Source organism: Cetorhinus maximus, chromosome 11 (genome assembly GCF_964194155.1).
Source record: "Cetorhinus maximus chromosome 11, sCetMax3.hap1.1, whole genome shotgun sequence".
In the NCBI taxonomy this organism is placed as follows: Eukaryota; Metazoa; Chordata; class Chondrichthyes; order Lamniformes; family Cetorhinidae; genus Cetorhinus; species Cetorhinus maximus.
Genome location: NC_135889.1, coordinates 56,068,327 through 56,088,596, shown reverse-complemented (window position 1 = coordinate 56,088,596; position 20,270 = coordinate 56,068,327). Strand labels below are relative to the sequence as shown.

Sequence of the window (20,270 nt, the reverse complement as noted above, 5' to 3'; positions counted from 1 at the left end):
TCATTTTTGTTTTTATCATGTGGTAAAGAAGAAAATTACATACCATATTCATCCTGGCAGATAATGGTTCCTGTAGTTTCAGATGGTGGACTAATTGCTCCTGCTGCATTCTTTGCCCTTATCCGGAATTCATATTTACAGCCCTCAGTAAGATCAGTAACAGTAAAAGCACAGTCTTGAATGTTAATATGATTTGCTTTCATCCATGTCTTTGAAGGCAGATCACGTTTCTCAACAACGTAGCCAATTAGTTTGTGACCACCATCGTACTTTGGCTCAGTCCAGATTAAGGTCACAGATGTCCGGGTAACACTAATGACTTCAGGTTTTCCAGGAGGATCTGAAAAGAAAAACATTTTATGTCAGGCACTGATTTTTGTCATTTGTTGTGTGTAATAGTAAGTAATGAGGAACTGTGCAATGGATTTCACCTACCAATTGGATCAAGCGTAGTAACAGGATGTGATGGTCCACTAGGTTTGCCTACACCAGCCAAGTTAATTGCCATTACTCTAAATTCATATTCAAGACCTTCAGTCAAGCCTGGCACTCTATGATCCTTCATTTTTAGTATGGTCTTATTTGCTCTCTTCCAAAGGAGGCTGTTTCTTTCTTTATATTCAACGTGATAACCTGGTGCAAAAAAAAAGTAGTTTCAAATAAATGCTGCATAGTTATATAAGTTTAACTACAGGTCAAAAAGGAGAAATTAAACTTTGTACCTGTGATTGGGGAACCGCCAGTTTTCTTTGGATCCTTCCAAGTCAGGGAGACAGAATCATGCCTGACTGCAACTATTTCAGGTGGCAAAGGAGCATCAGGCACATCTTGGGGGAGGAAGAAAGAGAAATAACATTCCGTTTAAAATTGAATGTAGCACTCTAATTAAAGTTTAGTTGCAAAATGCAAAAATGCTTACTGAATGGATGCCTGGCTATGACAGGATCAGATCTCAGGCCTTCTCCCACTCCATATTTATTCTCAGCACTGACTCTAAACACATACTCATTTCCTTCATGAAGCCTTGTAATTCTGAATGTTGTTTTTTGTACAGCAGAGGCACTTGTCACCCATTTGTTGGTGATGTTATCTCGCTTTTCTAAAATATAGTTAGTAATTTCTGCACCACCATCATCCTTAGGGGGAGCCCAGATTAAAGTAATTGCATCTGTTGTTATTTCATCGAAACGGAAAGGTCCAGTTGGTATTCCAGGCTTTCCAACTACTTTCATGTACATTGTAGCTTCTTTAGTGCCAGCAACATTCTTCAAGTTGATTGTGTATTTTCCAGCATCACTCTTTTGACAATCTCGCACTGCGAGAGTTGTATTAATTGCTGTGGATTCCACAGTTATTCTTCCACTTTCCTGAAGCAGGTCTTCACCTTTCTTCCATGTTACTTTTGGTGCAGGTTTGCCACTGATTGGAATCTTTATCCGGATACTACTTCCCTCCTTGGCAATGTAAGTTAGGTCAGGGATGTCTCGTAAGTCAATATTCGGTGGTGCTGTTGAGCCAAAGAGATAGATTTAGTTTAATAAGTTCAAATTTCAGTTTTGACAAGTATACTTTGAAACCATTCTGATGTTTTAATAATAGCTTGCAATGTTTTATAATGTGTGAGGCCTTAAGAAGGCATGCAGTTTAACTTAACGATTGACTTAAAATAATTTACCATAGGTGATATATCTTGGCTAAGCAATTTCAAGGAAATTATTATAATGATCACTGTGTAATTGAAGTAACCATTACAACCACCGCACAAATTGTGCTTTTGGCTTATGCCAATTTTAATGTAAGATAAATGCAATTTATTAAGACTTGGAACGTTATAATTGAAGATGGGAATGAGATATATAATAGGAACAGGAATAGGTCATTCAGCCTTTTGACACTGCTATGCCATTTGATGAGATCTTGGCTGGCATGTACCTCAACTCTATGTACCCACCTTCGACCCAAAACCCTATACTGTTAAAAATCTGTTGATCTGTTTTGAAAATTTCAACTGCCCCACCATCCACAGCCTTTTGGGGGATAAGAATTCTATACTTCTCCTACCCTTTGTGTGAAGAAGTGCTTCATGATTTTACTCAGGAATGGCTGAGCTCTAATTTTAAGATTCTGACCCCTTGTTCTGGATTCCTCCACCAGAGAGACTAGCTTTTCTCAATCTACAGTACTCAATCCATTTATCATTTTAAATACCTTGACCAGAATTTTGCTGGTAGCGTGGAATCTCTGATGTTGGGCGGAAATGTGTGTCATTAGCATGCACGGGTATCTGGCGGAACTTCCCCTGCATTTTACAAGTTTACATGCCCCCAAGAGCTCAATCAGAGGGCCGACAGTTTAGCCGCACCACCAGTCTCTTGTGAGGCAGCCTTGGGAGCTGGGGCCGACAGCAAGTAGCTGAAGGTAGGTAGGTGAAGCCAAAATTTTACATTATGAAAGGGACAAATGCTAGAGGGAAAGCCCTCTGGGGAAATTGCTTTGACTGCAGGGACTGCTTTCCCTGCCAGGCTTGCTTTGCCTGGGAGGCCGACCCCATTTGGCTGTTGGCCTCCTCATGCGATGGGGATCAATCCACCATCAGCAAAATGCCAACAGCATTGTAAAATGGCCCCTAATTGGGCTTTTAACTATGGAAATTGGGGTAGGCAGACTGTCCACTTCTATCCCATTGTTGGTAAAATGCCTCAATGATTGGAATGTATCAGGGAGCCAATCTGACACAGCTCCCCATGATTTTACCAGATACCCACCTACCAGCTCACCGCCCAGGGCCTGGTAAAATTCAGGCCCTCAGTTCAATTGTCTGTCAACCTTCTAAACATAAGATTTCATTTAGCTAATAATCTTTTATGTAGAACCTTATCAAATGCCTTCTGGAAATCCATATATAGGCCCAAAAATTTTCCGGATGGTACTACCTGACATGTGCTGCCCAATATGCACTATGGGACCCATGGAAGTCCCAATGTGCTGACTATGTGGAAATCCCCCAGCAAGTTTGGACTTCTGATGGGCAATTCTCCTGCATCTGGACTCTCCGGAGTCAGAGACTTCGGATGGTTCTGACTTACCCAGAAAACGTTAGACAAAAAAAAGTTCTAACTCCAGAGTAACTATGCATTATCAATCACATTGACTCACCCGACTACCACCCCCTCTGATCTTCCAACACCCCCCCCACAACCTATCCCCAATCTCCCAACTCCCCTGATCCACCAACTTCCCATAAGCCCAGATTCTGAATCATCCCCGACATCCTCCGACCATCCGATTCCCTGACCCTCGGACACCCCCCCGATCCTTTGACACCACCCCCCAGCCATCCAACTCCCCACCCCAACCATCCAACTCCCCGCGACTCTCTGACACATCCCCCAACCCTACGATATTCCCCCACCCTGTCTCTCTCCGAATGTCCAACTCACGCTAACTCTTCAATTCACCTCTGATCCTTTGACTCCTCGAACCTTCGACTTCTCCCCGACCCTCTGACTTCCCCGACCCTCTGCCTTCCCCTGAACCTTTGACTGACTCCCTGAGCTTCTGACTCCCCCTTGACCTTCTGACTCCCCCCTCTGACCCTCCAACTGACCCCCAACCCTCCGACTCCCCTCGATTTGACCTGACCCGACCTCACCCCGACCTTCTGACTCCCCCTGATTCGACCTGATCCGACCTCACCAGCCTACCCACTCTACTTCCATGACATGCTACCCACCCTACACAGCTGGCACCCTACCACCCTGCCAGCTGCCACCCTAATGAACCTACCACAATATCTAGCTGGTATCCTATCCACCCTGCCGCCCTACCCAGCTGGCAGGAAACAGTTGGCATAAATGGGTCTTTTTCTGGCTGGTAGGTTGTAACAAGTGGTGTGCCACAGGGATCAGTGCTGGGGCTCAACATTTTACAATTTATATAAATGCCTTGGATGAAGGCACCAAAGGTGTGGTTGCAAAGTTTGCTAATGACACAAAGATAGGTAGGAAAGTAAGTTGTGAAGAGGGCATAAGGACATACAAAGGGACATAGATAGGTTAAGTGACAGGGCAAAGATCTGGGAAATGGAGTATAATATGGGCAAACGTGAAATTGTCCATTTTGGCAGAAAGAATTTAAAAAAAGCATATTATTTACATGGTGAGAGATTGCAGAGCTCTGAGATTCAGAGGGATCTGGGTCTTCTAGTGCATGAATCACAAAAGGCTAGTATGCAGGTACAGCAAGGAATTAGGAAAGTTAATGGAATGTTATCATTTATTGTGAGGTAAATGGATCACAAAAGTAGGGAGGTTATGCTTCAGTTATACATGGCATTGGTGAGACCACATCTGGAGTACTGTGTATAGTATTGGTCTTCTTATTTAGGGAAGGATGTAAATGCATTGGAAGTAGTTCAGAGAAGGTTTACTAGACTAATACCAGGAATGAGCTGGTTGTCTTATGAAGAAAGGTTGGACAGCTTAGGCTTGCGCCCACTGGAGTTTAGATGAGTAAGAGTAAGAATTAAGATCCTGAGGGGTCTTGACAGGGTGAATGTGGAGAGGATGTTTCCTCATGTGGGAGAATCTAGAATTAGGGACTACTGTTTAAAACTAAAGTGTTGCTCATTTAAGACAGAGATGAGGAGAAATTTTTTTCTCTCAGTGGGTCGTTAGTCTTTGGAACTCTTCCTCAAAAGGCAGTGGAAGCAGGGTCTTTGAATATTTTTAAGGCAGAACTGGGTAGATTCTTGATTAACAAGGGGATGAAAGGTTATTGGGGGTAGGCAGGAATGTGAAGTTACAATCAGACCAGCCATGATCTTATTGAATGGTGGAACAGGCTTGAAGAGCCAAGTGACCTACTCCTGCTCCCAATTCGCATATTCATATGCACCCTACCAATCCTACCCACCCTGACATCCAACCCTTCTAGGGCCCTACCCATTGTACCACCCTGCCACTTAGCACCCTACCCATCCTGCCACCCTATCCACCCTGTCGCCTTACCCACTGTACCACCCTGTCACTTAGCACTCTACCCATCCTATGCACCATGCCACCCTACCACCTTGACACCTACCCGCTCATCTCACTCACACTTATTCACTAACACACTGAACAGCGATTTAAATGTCCCAAAGATTTTCACTGTGTTAGTGAGTGAATGAAGACTTACCAGCAAGTAGTGCCTTAAAAAGAGGCAGTGGCTTGGCTTCCCCTGATGATCCTGCACAACAAAGGAGGACTCCCAGAACAAGTACATTCTGCATTTTTGAAAAGGCCTGGTTTGGAAGTCCAGATGAGAAATGCGGAGCTCCGGTGCAAGGTGAAAAAATAGGAGCGGGTGGCAATCCGCCAGTGATTGCCACTCCTCGGAAGTTTTGGCCCTATAATGTTTATAGACACTCCTCTGTTCACCTTGTTAATGATCTCCTCAAAGAAGTCAACTAGATTAGTCAGGCATGACCTAATAGTTTAGACTATTGGTGGTGAGGTTACCTTTTAATTTCAATATATCCTATCTGATTAATGTAATTTTAGTTTAAACCTGTTAATTGCCAATTAGTTCATTGTATGTTTTTTAAAGCTCACCTACTTCCAGATCAAATCGTCACAGTTGGCATATAAATACTACAAGAGCAGGTCAGAGGGTAGGATTCCTGTGGTGAGTAACTCGCTTCCTGACTCCCTAAAGCCTGTCCACCATTTACAAGGCACAAGTCAGGAGTGTGATGGAATATTCTTCACTTGCCTGGATGAGTGTAACTCCAACAACACTCAGAAGATTGACACCATCCAGGGCAAAGCAGCCTGCTTGATTGGCACCCCATCCACAAACATTCACTCCCTCCACCACCAACACACAGTGGCAGCAGCGTGTGCCATCAAGATACACTACAGGAAGTCACCAAGGCTCCTTGGACAGCACCTTCTGAACGCACTCTTGGAGTGTCTATAAACATTATAGGGCCAAAACTTCCGAGGAGTGGCAATCACTGGCGGATTGCCACCCGCTCCTATTTTTGCACCTTGCACCGGAGCTCTGCATTTCTCATCTACCATCTAGAAGGACAAGGGCAGCAGACATATGGGAACAGCACCACTTCAAGTTCCCCTTCAAGCCACTCATCAACCTGACTAGGGAATATATCACCGTTCCTTCACTGTCACTGGGTCGAAATCCTGGAACTCCCTCCCTAACAGCACTGCGGGTGTACCTACACAACATGGACTGCAGCGGTTCAAGAAGGCTGCACACCACTGTCTTCTCAAGGGCAATTAAGGATGGGCAATAAATGCTGGCCTAGCCACTGACCGTCCACATCCCATAAATGAATTTTAAAAAATGCATAGACTTTATAGAATTAATACATGGTTAAATGCCATTTTACAAGTTGTGGTTTTATAGAATTAGGTGTTAGTGTGCCACAGTAGCACACTCATCTCATAGCCACATCTTCATGGATTCAACCTTTTATTGGCCTTGTGTACATAATCTAGGCTGACAAGTGAATGCAATATTTAGGAATGCTGAGGTGTTCAATTGAGGTTCCATCAATCTGCTTTGGTGGTTCAGGTGTAACAGTTTCAATGACATTGTGTGCAAAAGAAATCCTGGGGAGGAATTTTCTCCCCATCGGGGGGTTGGGCGGGAATGGGCGGGTGCACAGCCGATCGCTGCCCATGATCGGCTGTGCGCCACCATTTTGCATGGGCGGGGCACTCCCTGTGTGGGCGGGGGGAGGAGGCTGAGTCGAGGCCTGCGCTCTTTCGTGTGCGGAAGAGCGGAGAAATCTTCCTGAGGCACAGAGCTGCCTCAGGGAGATTAGTTTGATTTTGAAAAATTTAAATAAAGAGAAAAAAATTTTTTAAATTTTTTATTAAAGTTTAAAAACCTTCATGAAACCTCATCCCGCCCATGGATGAGGTTTCATGAGAAGTGCGAAGGCCGCCTGGACTCTTTGCCTGCCCGCCAACCTTAAGGTTGGATGGGCAGCTCTGTTAATTATTTTAACTGATATTTAAATGGCCTTAATAGGCCTTTGACAGTGTGGCGGGTGCGCAGCTGAATCCGGTGCGCGCCCACCGAACTGAAAATCAGATGACGCATGGTGACATCGGGACACCCACCCCCGCTCGCTGGCCCGAAGATTCTGCCCCTGGACAACATTCCTTTTGCAACAAAAAAGGTGTCTTGGTTATTTGTTTCATTTGTGATAGCTACCACATTTGTGCACTACTTAATACAGTAATTACACTTTAAAAGTAATTTATATCTGTAAAGCACTTTAGGTTTCTGAGGGCACGGTAATGTGTTAGAAAGGTCTTCTTAGGTTAGTTAACAATACCAAATATTAGTTATTCTACATTCAACAATTCACACTTGTACTTGAACTTCAAGTTTTGCAAGATAAACTGTAGATGCCAATAGGAGCTTGTTATTTATATTGTGAAAAATTACTCACCAACGTGATCCTTTGCTACAAGTGTAATTTCACATGGTACGCTGTATCCAGCATCATTCTGTGCTCTTACTCTGAAAGTGTATTCTTTTCCTTCTTCCAGTTCACTCGTTGCAAATTGCATGTTCTTAGCTCTCATCAATTCTTTCCATTTGTCCTCTTGGACCATCATTTCAACGACATAAGCAGTAATTCGGGTTCCACCATCACTGATTGGTTTTTTCCATGTCAAAGTGCAAGATTTCTTGGACACAGCTGCAGCCTTCAAGTCTACCACAGGCCCAGGTTCTTCTACATAATATAATGGATTATTTTAGCGGAAAAAATTTACAACATGCAGTTTTTTGTGCTGCTTATATCATGAAAAATAATCAGTACATTTAATTCTTACCCGAAGCTTTCACAGCATCTTTTGTCTCACAAGGTTCACCAATGCCATACTCATTTTCAGCTAGAACTCTGAAATAGTAATATTTACTTTCTTCCAAATTAATAATTCTGAAACTTGTCTTGGGACATTCAGTTGCCACAGTTGACCATGCCTTTCTTTCAGCATCTCTTTTCTCTACGATGTAATTTTTAACTGGACTGCCACCATCCACAAGAGGAGGATCCCATGATATAACAGCAAAGTCCTTTGATGTTTCTTTAACTATAAGGTTAACTGGAGGACCAGGAGTATCTAATCAAAAAGCAAAAGAAAAAGGTAAATGGTTGTTTCACTGAATAAAATAAACTCACTCAACATTAATAAAATTTTACTTTTTATGACAATGAAATAATTAATAACTTACCAAGAACCTTTACGGTAAGTGTGTATGCCTTTGTTCCACAGCTATTTTGTAAAGTTAAAATGTACTTTCCAGCATCATATCTATTCACATTTTCACAGTACAACATTGTGTCATATTCTGAAGTTTTGATATCGAGTCCTTGTCTATCCTGTATGTTGGCATCCGCTTTAGCCCAGCTAATCTTTGGTGGAGGCCGGCCTCTCACTGGCACATAGATCCTCATTGTGACACCAGCACGCAGAACAAGCACCTTCCTTAAGTCAGCATCAAGGTCTGCTTCAGGGGAAACTGTTCAGGAAGAAAATATATAATTTAATCTTCATTATTAAAAATCTTCCATATGTATGAAGACATGGGGCGGAATTGTCCCAAAATTGTACAAAGTGTGGTAGTGGGTGGGGAAAAAAGTAGTTTCACCCATTGGCTAGAATGGCGGGTGTTCGCGCCATATCGTCCCATTCCTACCTCATTAATTATGCAGCCACAGGAAACATGCCGTCTCGCTGGCGAGCAGGGCTTATAGTGAGATGCTAAAGTATTGAAATTGGGTTTCTGTGGTGTCAGGAAACGCAGCCCATCATTGACGGGTGGAACGGATGATCGCAAACTGCTATCACGATGGTGTGAAACCAATTTTTGGCTGTCTCACCATATTGTTCACCATGCTTGCAGCCCAGGACTGCTTCAGTGGAGACAGGGCCCCAAAAGCCCGCCATGTCGCCCGGCACCAATGGGGCCGGAAAATTCCGCCCATTGTTGTGTGTCAAGGAGCTGCTACCACCAAACAAATCACAGAATCTGAGGCCACTATCTCTTCAGCCAGCTACATCCCTGAGAACATTTTCACTTCAACCTGTGTGGGTCAATCAGATCCCAGAGCCACATCCCAGGAACCAATCATTTTCTAGGCTACCTCTACAGCGTCATTTGGTTCAGTCACAAAAATGCCAATTCTGTTCCATACAAAATTTGCTTCATCTACCCGACTATATACCTGTAAAATTATGTTTATACATAACTAAGACAAAATAAATTTCATAAAAATAGTCTTAAACTTACCCAAAGAATCTTACCCACAAATTCCCATCTAACTTGACAACTATTTAAACATCTCCTCATTCCCATTAAGAGAAAGAACAATTTGATTCTGTATAGAAAAATGGCATCGCTATACACCATGGCACTACCTAACTCAAACTCCATTCCTAAGGGCCAGTTGAAGAACATATGGACATTTACAGCACACCAAGGCATGCATGTCCGGTGCTTGTTCCAGCTGATCTCCAGTTGAAACACAGACTCTGTAATTATGTTGTTGGATACCAGACTACAAAAATCGAAAACGTTTATCTGAAATTCCCCCTCTACTATTTTAGCATAGGCATTAACCCATTTATTTAGAATGGGATAATGCTTACATTTAAATAATGGAGAGAGCAACTTCAGAAAAATACTACAAAGGCAAAATACTACAGATGCTGGAAATTGAAAATAAAAACAAAAAATGCTGCAAATACTCAGAAGGTTGGGCAGCATTTGTGAAGAGAGAAACAGAGTTAACATAGGTCAACAACCTTTCATCAGAAAAGTGCTGTTTATCTCTCCACATGTTGCCTGACTTGCTGAGGATAACCATAATGTTTTGGTGACAATATTTAATTTGCTTCACATGGGTAATGAAAACCTACTCAAAATATCCTTGGCGGTATGTTTTTCCGGAACTTCACTTGGATCACTGTAGCCTATTTTGTTCACTGCGCTTACACGGAACTGATATTCAGTGCCTTCAGATAGTCCTGTAACAGTATAGTGTGTATCACGAAGATTCTTTGGTATATTGCATTTTGTCCAGTTTTCACCATCTGCACGCTTAACTTCAACTAGATATCCCAAAATTGGACTGCCACCATCATATGCTGGCTTACTCCAAGACAAGCTGATAGTACTGTGGGTTGTATCAACAACTTTTGGGAAGGCAGGAGGTCCTGGAGGATCTGAATGGAAATAAAATAATTTGTAAGAAAAAAATTTAACAAGGGAGTGAGATATGCTACTCACAAATATATTATATATATAAAGACACATCTGCTTACATTGAGGATCAAGGGCGACTGCTGCTTTTGAAGATTCACTGGGTTTGCCCGGTCCAGCTTTATTCAAGGCAATAACTCGATACTCATACTCAGTGCCTTCCTGAAGCCCTGTAGCTTTAACTGTTCTTTCCAAAACTGGTCTCCTGTTGACTTTTGACCAATTGACAGCCATTGTCTCACGTTTTTCCACTAAATATCCAGTCACTGGAGAGCCGCCATCATCTGTTGGGGCTTTCCAGCTAACAGTCATATGATCTTTTGTGATGTTGCTAATTATTGGAGGATCACATGGCCCAGGTACATCTGTAAATAATACAAAATATGTGTTAAATATCTTTTGTCTGTTTATCAATTAAAGTCAAAAAACTACAGAACTAAAATGTGTTTTACTTACTATAAGGATTTTTAGCAACAACTGGGTGAGTAATGATTGGGTCACCAACACCATATTTGTTTTCTGCACTGACACGGAACTGGTATTCATGTCCTTCTATCAGTTTTTCTATGCCACACTGTGTAATCTGTAAATTAGCAGTAACTTGAGCCCAATTAGGACGGCTGGTCTCACGCTTATCAACAATATAGTTAGTTATCTCAGCACCTCCATCCTCAAGAGGAGGTTCCCAATTCAGAGTCACACGATCTGAATAAATATGGTTAACTCTGATAGAAGCTGGTGGACCAGGTTTATCTAACAAAAAAAAACATAAGGATGCATTAATATTTTAGAAACATTTTTTTAATTAGTTAACTTAAAAATGAAACTAGTCATTTGCTTTAAAATCTCGTTTTCCATTTTTTCCATTTGGTTCACAAAAAATTACATTTACGTGTTTGAAGCTGTTAAATATATTGTTGCATATACATTCTATTAAGCTGTTGTATTATTATCACTAGATTCACATTTTTTCAATGAAACATTTTAAAATACTTTTTACCTAATACTTTCAGTTTTACATTAGCTGATTTGGAGCCACTTGGGTTCTCTGCAACAATGGTGTACTCTCCAGTTTCTTTCCTTTGTACACTAAACAATTCGAGTATGCACAGATTTCTTGTTCTAGCTATTTTAATGCCTTCGGCAGGCATTACTATCGTGCCATCTTTCTTCCATGTGATCTTTGGAAAGGGTTTTCCAAAGACATTAGCGTCTAGACAAACATTAGATCCAGCCTTTACTGTGATCAGGGACTTCATGGACACACCCAAGTCAATTCTTGGTGCAACTGTAAATTGAACAAAGCATTTTAACATGAATAATATTTTTAACTTAGGTCAAGTAAACATACTAAAGTTATCACTCTCCTTATGACATTGCAAGTTCTGTAAAATGAAAATCAGATTGAAAATAATACAAGAAAGTGAATTTAATTCATACCTTGTTCTGCCAGAATGGTCACTGGATCTGAAGGTTCAGATGGCTTGCTGATATTAACTGCTGTCTTTGCAATGATCCTGAATTGATACTGGGCATGTTCCTCAAGATTGGTAACGGTAAATTCTTCATTAGGTACATTTTGGCAATTGGTGTTGCATCGCATCCACTTATCACCAGGTAATTTACAGGCTTCAACATAATAGCCAATTAATTTGCTTCCACCATCATGTTTGGGTCTTGCCCAGATGAGAGAAACAGTGCTATTTGTGACATCAATGGCTTCAGGTTTGCCTGGTGGATCTGTTGTAAAATAAGGGTACATTTTCCTAAGTTTACATACAAAAACTTTAAGATATGAAATCCAAAGAATTTAAGATAATTATAAAAGTAATTTTATAAACTGTTTTCAATTTTTTTGGAATACTTACCAACAGGTGTCCTAGCTGTTACAAACTCAGTTGGTTTACTAGGCTTGCTAGATCCCGCTCTGTTCAGTGCACTGACTCTGAAAGTATATTCTAGTCCTTCAATTAGTCCTGAACATGGGTACTCAGTGGTACGGACAGATGTGTCATTTGCCTTTACCCAAAGAAGACTATTTCTCTCTTTACGTTCAATAACATAGCCAGTGATGGGACTACCGCCATCACTTTCTGGTCTATCCCATGCTATAAATATGCAGTCTTTATTCACCTTTGTGACATGTGCATTCCTTGGTTCACTGGGAACATCTGTAGACAAAAATAAAAAGTAACTGTAGTCAGCTCTGAAGCCAGGTTTTATGTCTTAAAAAAATGTAGCCCAAATACTTTATCACAGCTTACCAAATTGATATTTAGCAATCATTTTATCAGAGGTGAGAGGTTCTGAAATACCAAATCTATTTTCTGCACGAACACGGAACATGTACTCTTGTCCAGGGATAAGCTTTCCAATTCTACAGTTTGTTTTTGTTACAGATGACACAACAGTAAGCCAGTCACCACGGCTTAAATCACATTTCTCTACTACATAGTTTGTTATGTTGCTGCCACCATCTTCAAATGGAATATGCCAATTAAGGTGGCATGAATCAGCATCAATTTCTGAAATATCAAACGGTGGCTGTGGTGGTCCAGGAATATCTGAAAAACATTAATCATCAATAAGGAAATGATTAAGTAATGCTGTTTTGTAGAACACTATTTATAAAAAGCTATTTACGCAGCTATAGTTCTTTCAAATGCATAATCTTACTTAACCTTTGGATGTGATAAACATAGGGAGAGAGGAAGTATTAAGGGGATTAGTATACTTGGAAGTGGATAAATCACCAGGTGAAGTGTACCCCAGGCAGTTAAAAGAAGCCAGGGAGGAAATTGCAGAGGGTCTGACCATCATTCTTCAATCCTTACTGGTTACAGGTAAGGTGCTGGAGGATTAGCGGTCTGCTGTTGTTTATTTAACAAGGGAGCGAAGGATAGACCCAATAATTATAGGCCAGTCAGTCTGACCCCGGTAGTGGCGAAATTATTGGAATCAATTCTGAGGGACAGGATAAACTGTCACTTAGAAAGGTATGGATTAATCAAAGACAGTCAGCATGGGTTTGTTAAGGGAAGGTCATGTCTGGCTAATTTGATTGAATTTATTTGAGGAAGTAACAAGGAGCGTTGATCATGGTAGTTAGTGCAGCTGATGTGGTCTACATGGATTTTAACAAGGCATTTGACAAGGTCTCACATGGCAGACTGGTTTTAAAAAACCATAGGATCCAGGAGAATGTAGCAAGTTGAATACAAAATTGGATCAGTGGCAGGAAATAAAGAATAATTGTTGATGGATGTTTTTATGATTGGAAGACTGTTTCCGGTGGGGTTCTGCAGTGCTCAGTACTAGGTCCCCTGCTTTTTGTGGTATATATTAATGATTTGGACATAAACGTAGGGGGAATGATCAAGAAGTTTGCAGACAACACAAATATTGGCTATGCGGTAGATAGCGAGGAGGATTGCTAGAGACTGCAGGAAGATATCAATGGACTGGTCAGGTGGGAAGAAAAGTAGCAAGTGGAATTCAATCCAGAGAAGCGTAAGGTGATGCATTTGGGGAGATCAAACAAAGCAAAGGATTACACAATAAATGGAAGGATACTGAGAGGTTTAGAGGAAGTGAGGGATATTGGAGTGAATATCCACAGATCCCTGAAGGTAGCAGGACAGGTTGATAAAGTGGTTAAGAATTCATATGGAAGCCTTTCATTTATTAGCCTAGGCATAGAATGTAAGAGCAGGGAGGTTATGCTGGATCTATATAAAACATTAATTAGGCCACAGCTTGAGTACTGCGTGTAATTCTGGTAATGTCATTACAGAAAGGATGTAGATGCATTTGAGAGGGTACAGAATAGATTTATGAGGATGTTGTCAAGACTGGAAAATTACAGCTATGAAGAAAGATTGGATAGGCTGGGGTTGTTCTCCTTGGAACAGAGGAGGCTGAGGGGAGATTTGATTGAGATTCACAAAATTGTGAGGGGCCTGGATAGAGTGGATGGGAAGGGCCTATATACTTTAGCAGAGAGGTCAGTGACTAGGGGATGTATATTTAAAGTGATTGGTAGAAAGCTTAGAGGGGTGATGAGGACATTTTTTTTTACCCAGTGGGTGGTAGGGGTCTGAAACTCACTGCCTGAAAGAGTGGTAGAGGCAGAAACCCTCAACTCATTTAAAAGGTGTCTGGATATGCACCTCAAGTGCCGTAACCTGCAGGGCTATGGACCAAATGCTGGAAAGTGGGATTAGACTAATTGGCTTATTTTTCGGCTGGTTCAGACATGATGGACCGAGTGACCTCTTTCTGTGCCGTAAACTTTCTACGACTCTATGATTACACAAAGTATCAAATATACATACCCATTATCACCACACGAATTTTCTGGGAGGCGATGCCAGAGCTATTTTCTGCAGAAAGACTGTAGTAGCCGCTGTCTTTTCTGGTAACATCTTTAATGATGAGTACTGAAGTGTCCTTTGTCTTATGCACAACCAGGCGACTAGATGGCATTACATCCTCATCACCTTTCATCCACTTGCAAATTGGTGCAGGCTTGCCAGTTACATGGGCCTCAATTCTAAGCTTCTGCCCAGCTTTGATTGTTATGAATTCAGGCATGATAATCTTTGGTGCCACTATAAAAACAAATGGCATTAATATGAGGTTAATGTGAGTGTGAACCTTTGTTAAAACTTTTGTGTGTCCTTAAAACATATCTATGCCAATTTTCTAAGAATGCGGTATTGGCAAGGAGCTTCCCAATCTCCCATAGCTACAGGCAACTTGCAAAATTCCCACCAGCAGCACGTACTCAGGAAATCAGTCCTATTATATCAGCATTTTAAATTATGTAACTTTATTGACAAGAAATTATTCATACTTTCTACCATTACATCATCAGTTCAATTCCATTTGTAAACTTTTGCCTATGTGCCAAAAGTGGATCAAGTTCTACCCCAGGACTTGAACATAAGGTCTAAGATGCCACTCCAGTGAAGTACTAACTCAGTGCTGGATTGTTAGAAACGCTAAATTGATACTTTTAAGATGTTAAACTGAAGGCTCAGATGCTCATTCAAAATATCATGTTACAATTTGTCACTGCTGTTTATGAGACCTTGTTTTTTTGTGTACAATGGCAACCATTCTTGACTACAACATTGTGGTTGCAGCCTATCAAGGTAATTCACTGTATGTGAAACACTTTGAAATGTCTTTGAGAGATGTGATAAGCAGTATTTAAATTCAATCTTTTCTTTTTAAAATTTGAAGCTACCTTGAAGAAGGGACTGAGTTTCAATTACCGGTTGCCCGCTTCACGCCTGAAAAATGGTGACCAATAATAATTAAAAGTCCGGTAGGGGACACTGCATATATCCATTTGCCTGTCAGAATCAACTTTCAGGCTGCACTAAATGGAAGCTCAGCCAATACCTTAATTACATCTTTCAAAGAGAAAAGGATGAAGAATTCACAGCATCTGCCAGTCTCATTTCTCTAGGTGTTGAGAAGCCTAATCAGCAAACTTTAAAAGGACCATTGGAGGCCACTCCAAAAAAGTGGGCCAGAAAGGATAGGAATTCTTTTGAACTGCTGCCAGCCAGTTCTTACGCTCCCCCAGAATCTGCATCCTCCACCACCCCAGTGACTGATTATACATGCTAGGGAACTGAGTGCTACAGTCGAATTTTCTTATGGAAGGAAGGGAATGAGCTGCAGCTTGGTGGCATAATAGTATTGAAGCACAAACTTGAAAGTTGTTTGAGCTTCCTGACTGCCTGAATGAGTTGGAGTTGTGCATAAACTGAAAGTCTTCATCACAATTCAAGTCTGTTTTAATTTTGGCACTTTATGCATTGAAATAATTTATTGTTTACTTACTCAGTTGTTCTTTAATTTCAAAAATTCCTTCAGTTTCTCTGGGCAAGCTGGCCCCTACAATATTTCTAGCTGCAACTCTGAATTTGTATTTATTTCCTTCCTTCAGGCCTGTTACAAGAATGGACAGTTCCTTGATTATGGAGTATTTTGTCCACTGTTTCTCAGAATGGCCTTCTTCTTGATACTCAATAATATAACCATCAATTTTAGCTCCTCCATCCCTAATAGGTGGCAACCATGCCAGTGAAGCACTGTTCTTCGTTATTTCAATGACATCCAATTTCTTGGGTGGATCTGGTTCGCCTAAAAATGACATTGCAAACTGTTACTTTGAGACAAATTGATATCAAATAATATCCAGAAAAGGCTATTGATGACAAAAGGCAATATGGTCAACCCAGCTCTTAGTTTAACTGGAAAACTGCAAAAATAAACTACTCACTGATTGGATCTCTTGCCAAAATAGGTTTGGCAATGTCTTTTGGAACCCCGGGTCCATATTGATTGACTGCAGTTACTCTGAAATAGTATTCACTTCCAGGTTCCAGGCCGACTACATTGAAACTAGTTTTCTTCAAATCTTTTATCACTGCACCCCAGGTCTTTCTGTCTGCTTCCCGCTTCTCCACGATATAGTGCGTCACTTGGCTACCTCCATCATTTTCAGGTGGTGACCAAGACAAATGACATGATGTTTTTGCAACGTCTGAAGCTTCAAAGTCTGAAACAGGTCCAGGTGTGTCTGAAAGCAAAAATCAATTGTGATAAAAATCAAAACTTTATTATAGAATGGTATAGCTCAGAAGCAGACCATTCAGCCCATCAAGCCTGTCCCAGTTCTTTCCAAGAGCAAACCAGTTAGTTTCACTCCTCCACTCATTCCCCATGGGGAGAATTTTCTCCCCGTTGGGCGGGCCGGTCGGGAGTGGGCGCGGAGCTGATCGCTGCCCGTGATCGGCTGTGCACTGCCATTTTACACAGCGTGACACACACCTGGAAGCGCTCAGCACTACCTGTGCGGACAGGGGTAGGAGGGAGAATTGGGGCCTGCGCTCTTTCACGCATGCGCGCGAAAGAGCGCAGAAATCTCCTTGAGGCACAGAGCTGCCTCAGGGAGATTAAGTTCAATCATAAAGATGGAAAAAATAAAAAAATAAAATTATTCAGACATTTCCCCTCATGTGACAGTGTCACATGAGCTGGGCCACGTTTATGAATTTTCATTAAAAATTTTATTTAATTAATGAACCCTTCATGAAACTTCATCCCGCCCGTGGATGAGATTTGTTGAAAAATGTGAAGGCTGCCTGGGCACTTCGCCTGCCCACCAACCTTAAGGTTGGACGGGCAGCCCTAACAATTACTTTAATTAGGTTATTAATGGTCTTAACAGGCCTTTGACAGTTCGGCGGGTGCGCAGCCAACTCCAGTTCGCGCCCGCCGAGCGGAAGGTCAGAATGACATGCGGTGACATCGGGACGCACGCCCATTTTACACGCGCACACCGAACAGAAAATTCTTCCCCATATCTCTGCAATGTTTTCTCCTTCAAACCCCTTTGAAAGCTAATATGAAATCGATTTCCACCATCCTTAATTCCAAATGCTAACCACTCAATGCATAAAAGTGTTTTCCTTGTCGCTTCTGGTTCTTTTGCCAATCACCTGAAATCTGTGCCCTCTGGTTATTGAACATTCATCCATCGGAGACAGTTTCTCTTTATTTACTCAGTCTAAATGCTTCATGATTTTAAGCACCTCAATCAAAGCTCTTCTCAGCCTTCTCTGCTCTCGGGAGAAAAACTCCAGCTTTTCCAGTTCATGCAGATAACTGTAAACCTTCAGCCCAGGAGCTATTCTAGTAACTGTCTTTTATACCTATTCCATAGCCTTAATGTCATACCTAAAATATGGTGCCCAAAATTGGATATGATACTCAAACTGGAGCCGAACTAGTGTTTTATATAGCTTTAGCATAGCTTCCTAGCTTTTGTAAGCGGTGCCTTTATTTGTAAAGCCCAGGATCTCACATATTTTATTCACTGCTTTGTTCATTGTCCTGTCACTTTCAAAGAATTGTGCCCAAACACCCTTAGGTTTCTGTCTTTGCATCCACTTTAAAATTGTACCATTTTGGCTTCAAGCAACTTTTGAAAGTCCTTATAAACAACATCAACAGTATTGCCCACATTCACCATCTCTGTTACCTCATCAACAATCTCAATCAAGTTAGTCTTTAACAAATTTGTGCTGGTTCTCCTTTATTAGTTCATGTTTATCCATGTGGCTGCTAATTTTCTCCCCAATTACTGTTCCTAAAAGGTTCCCTACCACAGACATTAAACCCACTGGTCTGTAATTGTCAGATTTATCCTGCACTTTTTGAAACAAGTCTCATTTCCTCTGATATCACTCCTTTATCTAAGGAGGATAGGAAGATTCTGACCAGCACCTCCACAATTTCTACCCTTACTTCGCCTAGTATTCCAGGATGTATCCCATCTAGATCAGGTGACCTACCACTGTAAGTATTGTCAGCCTTTCTAGTACCTCCTCTATTTTGATTTCTCCAGTATTGCAACAACCTCCTCATATATCAAAACTTTGGCAAAGTTCTCTTCTTTGGTAAGCACTGTTGCAAAGTACTTTTTTAGTACCTCAACCAAGCCTTCTGCCTCTGCCAATAGCTCTTCATTTTGTTCCCTAATTGGGTCCTGCCATTTCTCTGAAAACCCTTTCATTGTTAATGTGCCTTTGACAATGTTTGGATTCTCAGTGATGCTAGCTGCCAATCTATTCCTATACTGTTTCTTCGCCCTTCTTATGTTCTTTTTTCACTTCTCTGTACTTTTTATATTCTCCCTTTTATTATTAAACTGACATCTGCCAAAAGCCCCCCTTTTACTGCTTCATCTTACTCTCCAATTTCTTTGATATTCAAGCAGATTTGGCTTTGGTTGCCCTCTCTTTGCTCCTGGTGGGAATTCACATAAATTGTACTTGAACTGTCTCTTTTTTTAAGGTCATTCATTGCACCATTGCATTTCAGCCTGCCAGTTTTGACTCCAATATACCTGACACAGATGCTTCCTCAATTCACAGAAATGAACTGTTCCTCACTGAAGTATTGTTATTCTACATTGCTACCTGCCCTTCTTCAGAGCTATCTAAACTTTATGATGCTATGATCACGATTCCTGAGATGCTTCCCCACTGTGATGTTTTCTACTTGACCCATTTCTTTCCCCAGGACTAAATCCAGCAATGACTCCTTCCTCATTGGGTAGTAAATGTACTGATTAAGGAAGTTATCCTGAACATACTTCAGAAATTCCTTCCCCATGATCAATTTAAATCAGAAAACACCTAGAACAAAAAAGAATGTATACTACTCACCTAGAACTTTAACATTCACAAACACTGCCTTTTCGCCAGCTGCATTTACAAGTGTCAGCGAATATTTGCCAGAATCATCACGAGTACTATCAGTAATGACGAGAAAAGTCATTGTGTCAATTAAGTCCACTTGACCCTTTCTGACAACATTGTCTATTCCCACTCTCCTCCAGGTAACTTTAGGTGCAGGTCGGCCTCTGATAGTGGCAAACAATCTGATAGGACATCCTGCTCTAACGGTTACAACTTTTCTCAGACTTGCATCTAAATCAATCTCCGGTTGTTCTGAAAAAAAAAAATTATTTTGTGTGAGAAATCATTTTGCCATAAAGAAATATTACTACATTTAACAAAATGTTTTATTTCCATCACACAAAGGAAAAAAGGCAAAGTGCTGTGCCTACCCAACACCTCCTTTGGTGATACTGCTTCCTTCAATTCAGCAGGGCGACCAATTCCAACTTGGTTTTGTGCAGAAACTCTAAATTCATATTCTTCTTTCTCATTAAGGCTGGTCATGGTAAATTGAGTAAGAACAAGCTGAGCTGCAACCTTACATTTCTTCCATCCTTCTTCAGGTAATTTACTGACACCTTTTGGTCTCATTTCAACAACATAGCCAATAATGGGAGAACCACCGTCATACACTGGCTTTGTCCAACCAAGGGAAATGGAGGTCTTTGTACTGTCAATCACCTTTAGACCACTTGGAGGGCCAGGAGGTTCTGT

At 41.2% G+C, this 20,270-nt stretch overlaps 1 protein-coding gene across 50 annotated transcripts in view; it reads right to left on the bottom strand.

Moving 5' to 3' along the window:
* The window catches only part of ttn.2 (titin, tandem duplicate 2), a 694,778-nt gene that overhangs the window by 51,822 nt on the left and 622,686 nt on the right, over positions 1-20,270 (bottom strand). For all 50 annotated transcript variants that reach the window (XM_078552010.1, XM_078551990.1, XM_078551964.1 and 47 more), the window contains 19 exons: positions 19,946-20,266; positions 19,542-19,826; positions 16,589-16,888; positions 16,147-16,449; positions 14,625-14,900; positions 12,555-12,854; positions 12,159-12,461; positions 11,731-12,030; positions 11,291-11,578; positions 10,747-11,043; positions 10,353-10,655; positions 9,948-10,253; positions 8,260-8,547; positions 7,857-8,147; positions 7,469-7,756; positions 920-1,507; positions 723-827; positions 436-633; positions 44-340 (listed from right to left, as the gene is read on the bottom strand). In XM_078552010.1, coding sequence (XP_078408136.1) covers positions 44-340; positions 436-633; positions 723-827; positions 920-1,507; positions 7,469-7,756; positions 7,857-8,147; positions 8,260-8,547; positions 9,948-10,253; positions 10,353-10,655; positions 10,747-11,043; positions 11,291-11,578; positions 11,731-12,030; positions 12,159-12,461; positions 12,555-12,854; positions 14,625-14,900; positions 16,147-16,449; positions 16,589-16,888; positions 19,542-19,826; positions 19,946-20,266 — 5,637 coding nt within the window. The remainder of the gene's footprint in view (positions 1-43; positions 341-435; positions 634-722; positions 828-919; positions 1,508-7,468; positions 7,757-7,856; positions 8,148-8,259; positions 8,548-9,947; positions 10,254-10,352; positions 10,656-10,746; positions 11,044-11,290; positions 11,579-11,730; positions 12,031-12,158; positions 12,462-12,554; positions 12,855-14,624; positions 14,901-16,146; positions 16,450-16,588; positions 16,889-19,541; positions 19,827-19,945; positions 20,267-20,270) is intronic.